Raw genomic sequence first — 13,403 nt, 5'->3', positions numbered from 1 at the left:
CGCCGCTTTAATTAGGACTCGTGATTTGTTAGAAACCGGGCCGTTTCTCCGTCCTACCGAAGTGTCTTTGAGCAATGAGCCAATACAGCAGCAGCCTTATAAATCATCATTAAAATATGAACTGCTCATAATAAACACAAATGTCTGCTGTTGAGGGAAGTCGAGAGAAGCTTTTCTTCGGCCAGTAAAAATTTGATTAATCGACACAAGCAGAAATAGTTTGTAGAATAAGTTCACATGTGAATCTGGGTTCATGGTATAAAAGGAGGACCGACCTTGTGAATGTCTTTATACTCCATTGCTGCTGCAACAGCACCACATGACCTGGTTCATTTCAGCGGCAGTAAATACACCGACACACTTCATCAGGAGTGTTGTTCCACAAAGCAGTCAAAGTGTAACTGGCTCCATCTTCATTTTTCCTTTTTAACAGATGAACTTCCACAGTGTGCGGAATCTGTGATATTGCAGCATGTTTATTGCCTGCTGGCTGTGCAGATTTTACTCTTTTAATGTGGCAGTTTGTTTGATGGATAGAAAAGCTACTTCAAAGAGCTCAGCTTCCAGAAGAAACACCTGGCTGTAATCTGAGATGAGAAGGTGAATCACGGTGGTTGACTTTAAAAGACAAACTCCAACTGCCTGTTGAAATATTTCTTAAAACTCAATGTGATTTCCAATAAAACGAAGCATACTTGAAGAATCCCTAAAGATTTTCTGCTTTTTATTCTGCTGCTCTTCATACTTTTTTGCTGTATAAGACTTTTTTTTTCCAGCAGCAGTTGGACCAACACCAATTAGGCTAAAATGAGCAGCACACCTGCCTTCAATTGTCTGTGCAGTGTGACCCCTGGGAGCCTATAAAGCTGCTTCAAAGAAGCTGCTCACATCCATTTACTCGAGGAATAAGGAAAAGGCACCACTGCTGGTTTGTGGTAGAGGAAGTCAATAGTTTGTTTAGAACATCAGCGGTCAGAAATGGGAAAAGAGAAGACTCATGTGAACGTGGTGGTTATTGGCCACGTTGACAGTGGCAAGTCGACCACGACCGGGCACCTTATCTATAAGTGTGGCGGTATTGACCAGCGACGACTGGAGAAGTTTGAAAAAGCTGCTGCACAGGTGATGCTGGAAATCCCTCTAATTTAAAATGTTCCAACACTGATATGCTTAATTTTTTTTATTTTTATTTTTTTTAATAGATGGGGAAGAGTTCCTTCAAATTTGCCTGGGCGTTGGACAAGCTGAAAGCTGAGAGGGAGCGTGGTATCACCATTGATATTACCCTGCTAAAATTTAACACTCAGAAGTACACCATGACTGTAATTGACGCTCCAGGACATCGTGACTTCATCAAAAACATGATTACTGGGACGTCACAGGTAAAGAGCAAAAGCTGACAAATTTCTGTGTGCATGCATTTGTCCTGATTGTGCCATAAATGTGATTTCAGGCTGACGTTGCCCTCCTGGTTGTCTCTGCAGCCAAAGGAGAGTATGAGGCTGGTGTATCAAGAAGTGGCCAGACCAGAGAACACGCCCTGCTGGCCTACACTCTGGGTGTCAAGCAAATCATAGTCTGCGTGAACAAAATGGATCTGACTGAACCTCCTTACAGTCAGAAACGTTTTGATGAGGTGTTGAAGGGTGTGAGCAGCTTCCTCAGAAAGATTGGCTACGACCCAGCCACGGTGCCTTTTGTGCCCATTTCTGGTTGGACTGGGGAGAACATGATCACTGCAACTCAGAAGGTAAATATACTGTGAGCTACAAAATCACTCAAAACTCAACATGCATGTTAAAGTAACGTCTGCACAGATGCCCTGGTTCCAAGGCTGGAAGGTCAGGAGACGGGAGGGAAATACAAGTGGAAGAACGTTACTCGAAGTGCTGGACTCCATCCAACCACCTGTCCGCACAATCAACAAGCCTCTACGATTACCTCTGCAAGATGTCTACAAAATAGGAGGTCAGAACTGTCTGACTTAAGCAGTGCTTTCTGTTTCTTTCGTTTACAAGCTGTGAGATGCTACTTGTTTTTGCAGGAGTTGGGACCGTACCAGTGGGCAAGATTGAGACTGGCATTCTTAAACCTGGTATGACCCTGATGTTCTCACCTGCCAAGCTCACTGCTGAAGTCAAGTCAATTGAGATGCACCACCAGGGTCTGCAGACGGCTCTTCCAGGACAGAATGTTGGCTTCAACATTAAAAATGTGGCTGTCAAGAACCTGCGGCGTGGGGACGTGGCTGGCAATGCCCAGCAGGACCCCCCATCAGATGTCAGCAGCTTTGAAGCGCAGGTTGGTTAAATGAAACTAAAAAAATATAATCCTACGATTTGTGCTCGCCTCCTGACCTGATGTCTCGTCCTTGAAGGTGATCATCCTTAACCACCCAGGGAAAATCAAAGCCGGCTATTCTCCTGTCCTGGACTGCCACACCACCCACGTGACCTGCCGCTTCGCCGAGTTGAAGGAGAAGCTTGACCGTCGCACAGGCAAGAAGCTGGAAGACCAGCCGCAGATTCTGGTGTCTGGAGATGCTGCCACAGTCACTCTGGTTCCCATCAAGCCCATGTGTGTGGAAAGCTTCTTCACGTATCCTCCTTTAGGTACAGACACTCAGCCCTCATGTAAATAATCTCACCCATATCCACCCAAGTATCTAACAATGACCTTTGACCTCTGCCACCCCAGGACGCTTCGCAGCCAGAGACCTGAAACAGACAGTCGCAGTGGGTGTCATCAAATCAGTGGAGAAGGAACAAGGGTCAAAACCTCCACACAAAGTCAAAGTGTGTAAATAGTGCTTTTCTTTACCAATATTTTGGTAGTACTGCTTTATATGACAAATTTAATTTAGGATAGAATCTTTGTTTCGTTTGGAATGTATAGTATTCCTGTGTTAATATTAAAGCCAAGAGAAGCTGTAGAGTTGGATAGTGTTTTGATTTAACCTGTCATCAGAAATGATGTAAAAATAAAGAATTTTATTTGGAGAAGAACTTCCACTTGCAAGAAGAGTTGATTTGTGTTTTTTAAAATTAATATAGTCAGTTTAGAATTACATGGAAGGTTGATTAACTCAAATGTTTAAAATCTTAAAGTGAACAGCTTAATATCAGTAAATGTATTAAAGATCTTGTTTCAACTACATATGACTTTGTTTTGAATCCAACTGGGCCTCCCAATGGTCATAGGTGGTGTCACATTAGTGGAAAAACATCTTGCACTTTAGGTCTTGTAACTTTTCTAAAATCAAGATTGAAACTTAATTTAAAAGTTTGGGGGGGAGATCACCTGAAATCTACAAGACCAAAGTTAACCACTTGAAGGCTTTTTGCATTCCTGACTTGATGTAACAAAGTGCATTACTTGTCTGAAATGATACATAATGTGCAAGCTCCTAAGTTGTATTTCAGCAACCTGTAAAGTCTCAAGTCCAAGAAGTTCAGTAAGCTGCTCAGAAAAATGCACTTAAAACTCCAAGTGGAGGAACAAACACGCTTGAAATGACAGACTGAGGGTTGAAGTACAGCACTTTTTAATGATACAATGGGATGGGTTTGTTCCTTAACATGGGAAGAACTGCAAGTCAGTGAGGACTGGGTGAAAATACATCAGCTTTTTGAGCCTTTTACAAAGTTCACCCTTTTATCTAAAAGACATCTCTAGTTCACAGGCAAACCTGGAAATGTACTGAATCCAGTAACATGGAATGATATTACGTGACAAACTAAAAAAAAAAAAAAGTTTCAAGCTCATGAGGTTTTACAAGACACTGAATTGTGAACACAGGTTGTTGTGAAACTTGTAGCCTGTCAGATAAATCAAGTTATTGCTAAAATGTCCTCTTGAGTTTCCCATACTTATTAATAGTGGCTTTAACAACAGGATACCATTTGTGTAGTCCTGCTTAATTAATAGTGGCTCTTCAAACCCTGAGGTGAGCGTCTTTGAACGCAGCACTCCACTCAATTCCAGTCATTGTTACACCATGCACAGAAAAGGTCAAAGGACTGTGGAGATGGCGTTGAGTTCACACACAGAGCATACACACAGTGAACAGTGTAACAAGGAGTAAATTAGTGACCTACAGTGAACCACAGGCTTTGATATTCCACCACACAGTAGCAGCAGGTTTCTATACTGTAAAACAACCAGAATACGTGTACACACAAAGCAAGCAAGAACAAGGAGTACATTTAATGACTTTTTTTTTTTTTTTCATCTTGGGAAGATCAGTGGGAGACTCCTGCCTCTTCAGTCAATTATGGTGGTAAACAGGGATGCAAGACACAAATAGGGACATGACCTATTTCACATTCCTTTTCCTATTTGTCCTTCTTCCAGAAATATAAGCTGATAATTACTTGAGGGCCAGTAAAATTAATGCAGATAAAATTCAAACTCTACCGCCCTGATGCTTAATCTGACAGGTAGAGAGCAATGGTACATGTTTTGTACAATAAAACATGTATATACACTCACACACAAATATATATATTTACATACATATATACACAGTAACAGCATAAACATAGACTTTAAGGTAAGTGCTAGGGTTCTGAGAGTGGCTTTGTCGCAGCCGTGCTATAGGGTTAAGATAATACTGGTAGAGGAAGAATACACACATTCTTTGTACAGCATGGATGAGATATCCATGGTTAGACGATCCTTCTTGGGTTTCTTCATTTTTTTTTCCTTTAGGACACTTGTCATGTGACAAGAGGTGTTATGATAGCTATTTACAGGAGCTCCCAGTCTTGGGAAAGGTGTAGTGCAAGTCTTTCTGGCTGTCAGTCACTCAGGATGTGCACAAAAGACATGGGGAACACTCCTTTTCTTTCTGGGTTTCCCTCAATGTGCCCGATCTGGAAGTAAAATCGGTGAAGACAGCATGTAAGAAAAAGACTGTAATGTGGAATTGAGTGGGGTTTTTCTAAAGGAACAAATAGTGCTGGAGGGAAAAGAGTGTAAGCAGTGACGCTGGACTCACCCACCACTCCTGGTCCTCCTCTCCTGTAACTATGATCACTTCTCCTTCAACAAACGTCAGCTCATCATCATTGTCAGCCTGGCAGTCGTAGATCGTCTTCACCCGACGGGCTTTGCTCTTCCCCTGGATACACAGATCGACTGTTATAACGCCAAACTAACTTTCATATCTCTTCTAATCCCACCAGAAATATCCATTTCTAAATGCAGCACTGAGCAACAAGAAGTGTTAAAAACTAAGTGGAAATGAAAGACCAGGATAAGAAGGCCCCGACAAATTTCATGAATTAACCTATAAAAAACAAAACAAAGAGGCAGTTCAACATGTTCAAATACCCTGACAGTAGAATACCCCTTTGAGCCTCAAGGTGACCCAAGAGTTTCTGAGCAGGCAACAGTTTCTGGTGTTTCTTGACTGAGAAAATGTGAAAAATACAATTGAAAAGCAACTGAATACAGTCTGTGGGGAATGAGGATGATACAACTGCACAGGACACCATTAGCAAAAATATCAACCATCTAACGCAGCAGAGGGATGAAATGCAGAGCTCATACCATGAACCCAACGTTAAAAAGCTCATATTCATTGTCTTTGGATTCAATCAACCTAAAGAGTGCAGGAAAATAAAAGTCTTCCTGATGCATAAATACAATAAATCCCATAAATACAATAAAACAGAAGGCAGCTGAGGAGGTTTTGGAGCGGGTGTGTTCGTACCGTGTTGATCTTCCTCGGCAAGGGCACCGGTGTCTCTGCGGTTCCTGCTGGAGTCCCATTGGTGTCTTCGGCAGGTTGGTGGGAGGGGGTCGCTATATTTGCCTGCTGATTGGGTGATGGTGAGTCTTGAGGCTGAGGCTGAGGCTGTGGCTGAGGCTGTGGCTGAGGCTGAGGCTGAACTTGAGGCGGAGGTGGGGGTTGTGTTTGAGGCCTTGTCGTCTCTCCAGGAGGAGGCCGGGGAGCCGACTCGGCTGTTCCAGGTTTGGGGGGGATGTCTGCGAGGTGAGGCTTAGGAGGGAGGTCTTTGAGCTGGGGTTTGGGAGGGAGGTCTCCCAGCTGAGGTTTAGGGGGGAGGTCAGAGAGCTGTGGCTTCGGAGGGAGTTCTCCAGGTTTAGGAGGGAGTTCAGACGGCTGTGGTTTGGGGGGCAGGTCTACTAGCTGAGGCCTCTCCGCCAAAGGAGCCTTCTGTGGGGTGTCGCTTGCTGGCGGGGACTTCTGGAAGACCTCTGGAGGAAGGCTGGGCTTATCCATAGACGGGTGGTGTATGGTGTCAATTTTTCGCAATGCCACTGGGGAAACAGAGTATAGTTACTCAACCACTTCATTTTAAAAGCTTTACGTCAAAACTGGACAAAAATGTTACCTTTTTGAGGTAGTTTGGGAAGAACCCTTGGACCAAGTGTTGACTTTGTGTTGCTAGATGTAGTGCTGGGAAGAGATTTTAAATGAAAACATAATAAAATAAGTTTTTTGCACCACGAAAGCTTGAATGCGTGTTATTAGAGCAGCCATTTTGTCAGCCCATTTAAGCTTTCACAGTGGTCTTTGTATCTTCTACCTTTGCTGCTGAGGAATGCCTTCAAACTTGTTCGAAACAGGAGACATCTTGCTGACAGGGGGTGGTGTGGAGTCACTTCCTAAAATATCAACATTAATGATGACAAACAAATTAATCCACACGACAACAGAGAGTTCACCAGGGGCTTAAATTTGATATAAAATGTGGAAATAAATTAACATGCTGTGATGATTAAAAAAGCAAAAATCAATGAGGGAGGCGTCTTCTGGCTGAGCTTTCCATGAGCTCATGGTGTTTGGATTCTGAGGCCGTGCAATCATGTCATCATTTAGCTAGTGGTTTGGTGTTACAGTATGTGTGACACAAAAACCACAGAGAACAAACAATAACAAGTGAAATAACAGTAAAAAATATTCTTACTATAAACATACGGGAAAAAAGTATAGCAACTCGGGTGCATTGGATTTCATTTCCTGATGATTCAGTTTTTCAGATTTTCCTAATTAACCTTTAGATGGACCATTACTGTCTCCACAAACAGTTTAAATGTATATTAGTTAATTGTATAAACAGTCTCTTTAAACTTCATGAAGACTTACATTTAAATTTAAATTTAATGCACATAAGAAAATACTAAATACTACCAGATAACAGAAGCTGTTTTCTCTTTTACTTTTATCCAAAACTCAGATTACCATTGAACAAACTGTTGGCCCCAGATGTGTTCTGGATCACTAAATCCTCTAATCCATTAAGAATCCAAACTTATTTCTTTAAACATTTGTGCATTCGAATTTAATAAAATTTAATGCTATGACAAAATCATCCTGAAGGCTGGCGATATTCTACCTTTAGCTTCTGTCACCAAATCCCATGAAAAGACCAAAACCAACAATAACAAATATTACGTTTACCCAAACCCTTCTGTGTTTCATATTCCCTTATTACCATGAACATCAGCATTGTAGTTTACATAAACCCGTCACTGTCCTTTTATTTGCCTAAAATAAGGGAAAATAAAAGGACTTCCTTTTAAAGGAAACTATATATTTATGAGCCGATTTATGTCTTCAGGAGACTCTAATGGACTTTGATAAAAGGACTATGCTGTTGCTGGTTTTGGTGTTTTGGGAATTTGCTGACTTTGTGAAAATCTGAAACACCTCCAGTTGATTCATTTGACTCAAAGTCCACTTAGAGGCGCCTTTCTGGAGCTTTCGACAACATCTCCCACCCTTCACTGCTGATTGGGGTTGGTTAAGTAATCTCCATGTGAGAAAATGTTGTATATGGGTGGAGAATGGTGAAAGCTCTGGAAAAACCCAGCAAGTGCAGCCTGAGTTAAGACGATTTCATTTCTAAACATGTCTTTTAGTGCAGAACTGTTAATGTACTCCTGGATCTCAGGATGATCATGATACTTTTGCTCCAGGCTTCAGCCAGCTCTAATACGAGTGCTTGCGTCTCACCCCCAGTCAAGCCCCCTTTACTGTGTGGACTGTGAGAGAGCGGGCTGGGTGGGTCAGACAGGGTGCGTTTGTGTCCAGGAGGTGGGGGCGGAGGCCTCTTCTTGGACAGGGTGGAGCTGCCTCCTGGTGTGAGTGTAGAAGGAGGGCCAGATGGGGGAGGAGCTGGAGGAGCGATACACAAAACACATGAGGTGATGAGGCCCCCAAAGTCATTCTGTTTATCCCCAAAAACCCAGAGACGGAAAAGAAGAGGAGAGAAAGGTGAAGTATGTAGAGGAGAGGAGAGGAGCTGAAAATACAGAAGAGGCTGTGTCTGGAATGAGTTTGTCAGGATGAATGACTGAAAAAAATGCAGAACAATGAGAACAAACGTCTGGATGGGGATCCAAAATGCTAAAAAGAGATGATTTCCGGTCTGTGCATGTTTTATGTAGATGCCTTTCTGTCTGTATTGGGACACCAAAGCACTCACTGGTCAGAAAATAAAAGTAAGGTGAGGGCAGCTAATAGAAAGCTCAGCCAGAGAGGAATCAGCTGTGGCAAAAATTTACAGCTCAAGGACGGCGGGACATGATCGTTGAAAGATTTAACAAATCATGTAGGCAATAAATAATTATCTGGAAACATAGCTTGCCTACATGGTCCCATTGTTCATTTTAAAAAATTCACCACCGCCCTTCAATAAGAGCTGTAAAGGAAGAAACAACTGTAGCCATAACTGTATTTGGGGCACACAGCCGAGACAGGGGGAGAACGTAAAAACAGGATATTCACTGATGTATGGTCGGGTGCCAGCCAGTGTGGCGTAGTGCGAATGAGAGCCAAGGAATGCCAAGTGTGGAGCTGAAAGAATAGAGAAACAAAAAAGAGAAAGAAAAGAGAGCGAGATGAGGAGTGTGGGAGAGAATCTACAGTATGTCAGTCTTAAAAAGAGCTGCTCCCACACACTATAAAATAACAAGATGAAATCTTATCAAGCCAAGCAAAAAAGAGGAGAAAACGGCACGAAGCTGGCCCCGGGGGGCCGATGTCTTCAGCACCCGCTGACAGGGCGCAGAGCGCTGCTGATCAGGAGCATCTGAAGACTTTGCATGTTAATCTGCTTGTATGTATGTCATTTAACCTCTTATTAGGGCTTTTTTGGACCTATCAATCAGGAGGGCTTCACTTGTTTCCAGTGCTATTTTCATGATTTAAAAGCATTAAAATAAAGCTCAATAAAACTTTTACTCCTGAGATGAATAATTGTTAATGTCTGTTTGAAGCCCAGTTTATATACAGTAGGTGCTCTGACAGCAGCATCAGTGCAGTTTGGAGGGGCCTTATTACAGCTGAAAACGGAGCACAACCGTGAATAAATGGATTTAACAGCTCGTCTGTATGTTTTTAATCTACAAATATTTGCATTAAAGGCTATCTATTTTAATACCAACAGTGGCAGCCGAGCCGAGTGGAGCTAAGGAGCATGCCATCAGCTAACTATGCTATTTTGTGTTGCGTTATATAAAAACAACAACCCTACTTGTGTCACACCAGTGTAGCAGGAGTTTCGGATAGCGATAGTTCAGCTTTTAACTCACTGTTTGACATTTAAAGCTCCAAAAACTGGAATTTGTTTGTCTGATTTTCGATTATGGGCCTGAAGAGATTATTATACTTGACATTTTGGATTATTAAGGCATTTTCATTTTAAGGCAAATCTGCTAGAAGGGTTAGTCAGTCAGTTAGACAGTCAGTGGTAATTAACTTGCATCCAATAGCTGCTAAAATCATTTCCAGCTGATGAAAAGTTGCCAGCAACTTTTAAACTTTTGTTTACATATTAGAAGTAAAATTAAGAAGTCATTGGTTCAAAAATTATCACCAACTTTCAAGTTGTAAATCTGCCACTATTACTGAAAACTGCATACGTGCCATTAAGAGGAACTCAAAAGGCAAATGAAGCACTGGAAAGAGGTGAAATTTTGCTCCTCTTGTTTGGAGAAAAATAAGATTTTAATGCAGAATAATGGATTAAATGACTCATTTGGATGGATGTTGTGTGGTTTAAGCTCTTGCAATGTTTTAAACCACTGACTGAAGCTGTGAATGTCAGTGTTTTAACTCCCCTTACGAGGGAGGAGTGTTGTTTTTAATTGTAATACTGCAGAGACAGCACACTCACAGTATACTGTGTGTGTATGTTGTGTCTAGGCCAGTGATGAAGTGTGTAACTTCATTTCACACGCCTTACTAACCATCGCCACCCTGCCCTCTCCTTCAGCCGTGATTTCCTGAAGGTTTACTACATAAGCAATCTTAATGACACCTGCTTCCCGCCCTCTGATCTCTGTGTTGACAAATTGCATACCACGGCAGGGTGTATGTGTGTTTGAATGTGCGTGTGTGTTGATTGGCTGACAAAGCATAGAAGAAACTTTCCAGAAAAGGGATTTCCTCTGTAGCTAATCCTGCCCTGCATATAATTAAACATTAACAAACAGAATATAGTCAGTTTCACAGGTGAGTTGTCTCTACAGTGATCAGACACAGTAAAGCATCCAGACAACCTTCAGACCATTTGCATTACAGGCTGACATTTGCACAAGAGATAGCAGAACATGATCTCCTGTATTCACTGCCTGTCGTCTTCACTGGCAGGAGAATAACTGAAAACAATGAGTGTTGTCTGAAAATGGATGCAGGTTTGAAGGTGCTTGGAGCAGGCTGTTCTGACCTTTGCCTTGGTTCCTTGGTGGCAGCGGCGGCCCGTCGGCCACGGGGGAGGAGGTGAGGTCAGTGGATGCACTGTACATCTGGTTGGTGAAGGCGCTGTACGACAAACGCTGCTGCTTGTCCCTTTGGCTGATAAAGCCCGGCAGAGAGAGCTTATCGTGGGGGGAGAGGCTGGAGGAGTGGCAGAAGCTCTGAGGTCTTGGTGAGCGGTCCTTCTTAATGGGACTGGGCTGGAGAGGGACAGGTGACAGGTGAGCACACAGATTTTAGAGTGCTGACAGGCTCATGATTTAAAATGTTTAAAGACTCCATCTAACCTCTACACTGCATTTTAGTGACAGCGACCTGGACCTGTCAGACAATGTAATATCGCCACAAGTGCAATGCTGCAAATTGCAAATGCTGACCTCCACCTTTTTCCAGACTTTAGGAAAATCTACACTCTCTGTTAAGAACCCAGTTTTTTTACATTAAGGCTGCATATAACCAGGGCTTCAGCACTATTTCAGCATGAAGTCAGAATCTGTGTACAGGAATATGAAATATGAAACATGAATGTAGGAAAAAAAAGTCTCTCCAAAGACTTTAGCCCATTTTCAAAGCTACCTCACTATAAGTGCTAGTTTTTCTGGTTGGAATCCTTTCATGTTTTTAAGTAGATGAAATAAGTATACTTGATTTTGCCAGTGATCTATTCTTCTACACAAATGAAAAGAATTCAGTGCAAAACTGTAATTTAAGAAGTGCTTGCAGAATTGACACTGTAAGGTGACTCTGAATGTTCTTAGACTGTGTGTGCAGTTCAAACAAGCATTTACAAGCAATGTCTAATTAAGTCTTTTGACTCTTTTGCATTGTTTGTTGACCCGCACCATTTAACTCGTTATGCACCATATATCTTGGCTCCATTAATCTCCAGTGAACTGAAACTAATCTGAGAAGAAGACATCTGCTTCTACATATATAAAGGAAAAGCCCTGATTTGCTTATGTATTCAATTATGGGAAATGTATCTTCATTTATATCCTAGAAACATTTTACTATTACCAATTAATTTGGAAAATAATCCATAAAAATGTTGCGCAACAAATGTAACAAAAAACCGAATGAGCAACAGATTTTATCTGCATAATCCTATCTCACTTTTTTTTTTCAGTACCCCAGTGTGTGTTTATTCAAGTTCAAACAAGAGAAAGAGGATCTGTTCGAACCTTATCATCCAGGTCGTCATCACTCTCATCCATCTCCTCCAGTCTGAGGCTCCACTCATATTCCACATGGATGTGAGGGTTGAATTTCCCCTCTGCAGCCTGAACAAGCTGAGACACAGAAACATTCTTGATAAACAACTCATGCAAACTCAAGTGGCAACGATCTAGGGCTTTATTTTTTTGTGGTAAAATTGGCAAACTAAATGCCCAAATGAAATAACAGTTTTAATAATAATACAAAACCGTCATCCTTCTCTAGATATGACTAACAACAACAACTAACAACTGAATCACTCAGGTAAATGAAAGATTTGCTGTTTTTTAAGTTGCTTTCTTTGTCTGCACGCTCACATTAGTGTTAATAACAAACAATCATTTCCACTCTGTTGTTGCTGTTGCCTGAGGCTGAAGTCAGACCTTTGACTGCCATCTAGTGTTGGGAATAATCTGGCCAATAGCTGGTCAACACATGTCCAGCCAATCACAGCCTATTATTGAATTTATTCTCACGTTTGACCTGTATTGTGCTTTTCTTTCTTATATATAAATAAAAATTGTGAAATCTTTATAGACCCTTTAAAGGCACTGTGATGTCCACCAGACTCTCCAGCTGGATGGACGCGTACTTACTGCCTCCTCGCACTGAGTGTTCCTCAGTCGCCTGGCAACATCCAGCGCCGTCTCTCCATTCTGATTGGCTAAAGGGAGCGGACGGATAATCAACAGTTAGGATCTGATGCGTGTGCGCACACGCGACATTAACGAGAGGATGAACCTCGACAAGTGACTCACTGATGTCAGTGGCCGGCTTGCCCCTCAGGAGTAACTTGAGGCACTCGGGCTTCTCGTACATGCAGCAGTAATGCAAGGCGGTGTTCCCCCATTCAGTCTGCTTATCCAGGTTACCACTGGGAGAAAAAAAAACACACACATCTATATGTATAAACACATCTAGACAGGACACAGGTCACAAGCCTGGGGGTGTTTTCCACAGTCCCTGGCTTCAGGTTAATGTGTTATTTATTACCCTCTACTTTGTGTCTTAGCATCAGAGAAAATGGTTGGAAACAGCATAGATTGGTGTTTTCCATTAAACCTAAATCAGATTAAAACTAAGATAGATAACCAAAAAAGTAATGCACGGCAAGTATGCTTTAAAAAACAAAACAGTCTGGACAAAAACCAACTTCTCACAACACAGTTAAAGCAGGTAATTGATCCCTTTTAGATCTTCTGCAGCTCCCCGAGAAATACTTTAAATAATGAGGGTGAAGCATGACACCATGTAAGCACAGCTATTAATTAATGAGAGGGTCCCACTTCTTCTGTGTGGAGGCTGGTGCAGTAGGAGCAGTGGTGGGTAAACAATTGAAAAGAGAGGAATAAATTAAGGCAGAGAACAAGTGCTTGACCCATTTCTGTTTGCCTTGTGGGAATCTGAGCTGAGCTGAGCTGTGCAGCACTAAGCTTTCCCCTGCACTTCCACTGCTTTA

General features: G+C 42.1%; 2 protein-coding genes across 4 annotated transcripts in view; one reads left to right on the top strand and one right to left on the bottom strand.

Annotated features, from left to right (window-relative positions):
• The first annotated feature begins 978 nt into the window (after positions 1-978).
• On the top strand, positions 979-2,807 carry eef1a1l3 (eukaryotic translation elongation factor 1 alpha 1, like 3). The gene is made up of 7 exons (XM_029529359.1): positions 979-1,122; positions 1,203-1,382; positions 1,454-1,750; positions 1,818-1,968; positions 2,045-2,301; positions 2,378-2,612; positions 2,698-2,807. Exons 1-7 carry the CDS (start codon positions 979-981, stop codon positions 2,805-2,807), a joined length of 1,374 nt encoding a protein of 457 aa, XP_029385219.1.
• A 714-nt stretch (positions 2,808-3,521) lies between these two features.
• Positions 3,522-13,403, bottom strand: part of asap1b (ArfGAP with SH3 domain, ankyrin repeat and PH domain 1b) — a 47,464-nt gene continuing 37,582 nt past the window's right edge. The window contains exons 19-28 of one of the 3 annotated variants that reach the window (XM_029528955.1): positions 12,703-12,818; positions 12,541-12,608; positions 11,911-12,018; positions 10,701-10,929; positions 7,985-8,146; positions 6,555-6,633; positions 6,360-6,424; positions 5,717-6,285; positions 5,000-5,122; positions 3,522-4,874 (exon numbers count right to left, since the gene is read on the bottom strand). In XM_029528955.1, the coding sequence (XP_029384815.1) occupies positions 4,800-4,874; positions 5,000-5,122; positions 5,717-6,285; positions 6,360-6,424; positions 6,555-6,633; positions 7,985-8,146; positions 10,701-10,929; positions 11,911-12,018; positions 12,541-12,608; positions 12,703-12,818 (1,594 nt within the window). In that variant the 3' untranslated portion in view covers positions 3,522-4,799. The remainder of the gene's footprint in view (positions 4,875-4,999; positions 5,123-5,716; positions 6,286-6,359; positions 6,425-6,554; positions 6,634-7,984; positions 8,147-10,700; positions 10,930-11,910; positions 12,019-12,540; positions 12,609-12,702; positions 12,819-13,403) is intronic. The other 2 variants (XM_029528957.1, XM_029528956.1) reach the window with 2 other exon arrangements.

The sequence above is a fragment of the Echeneis naucrates genome, chromosome 20 (genome assembly GCF_900963305.1).
Source record: "Echeneis naucrates chromosome 20, fEcheNa1.1, whole genome shotgun sequence".
NCBI lineage: Eukaryota > Metazoa > Chordata > Actinopteri > Carangiformes > Echeneidae > Echeneis > Echeneis naucrates.
This window is presented reverse-complemented; position numbering and strand designations above follow the sequence as displayed.

Coding starts and splice junctions, on each gene's coding strand:
- eef1a1l3 (XM_029529359.1), top strand. CDS start 979: ATGGGAAAAGAGAAGACTCATGTGAACGTGGTGGTTATTGGCCACGTT. Junction 1,123..1,202: donor TTGAAAAAGCTGCTGCACAG/GTGATGCTGGAA, acceptor TTTTTTTAATAG/ATGGGGAAGAGTTCCTTCAA. Junction 2,302..2,377: donor TCAGCAGCTTTGAAGCGCAG/GTTGGTTAAATG, acceptor TCGTCCTTGAAG/GTGATCATCCTTAACCACCC.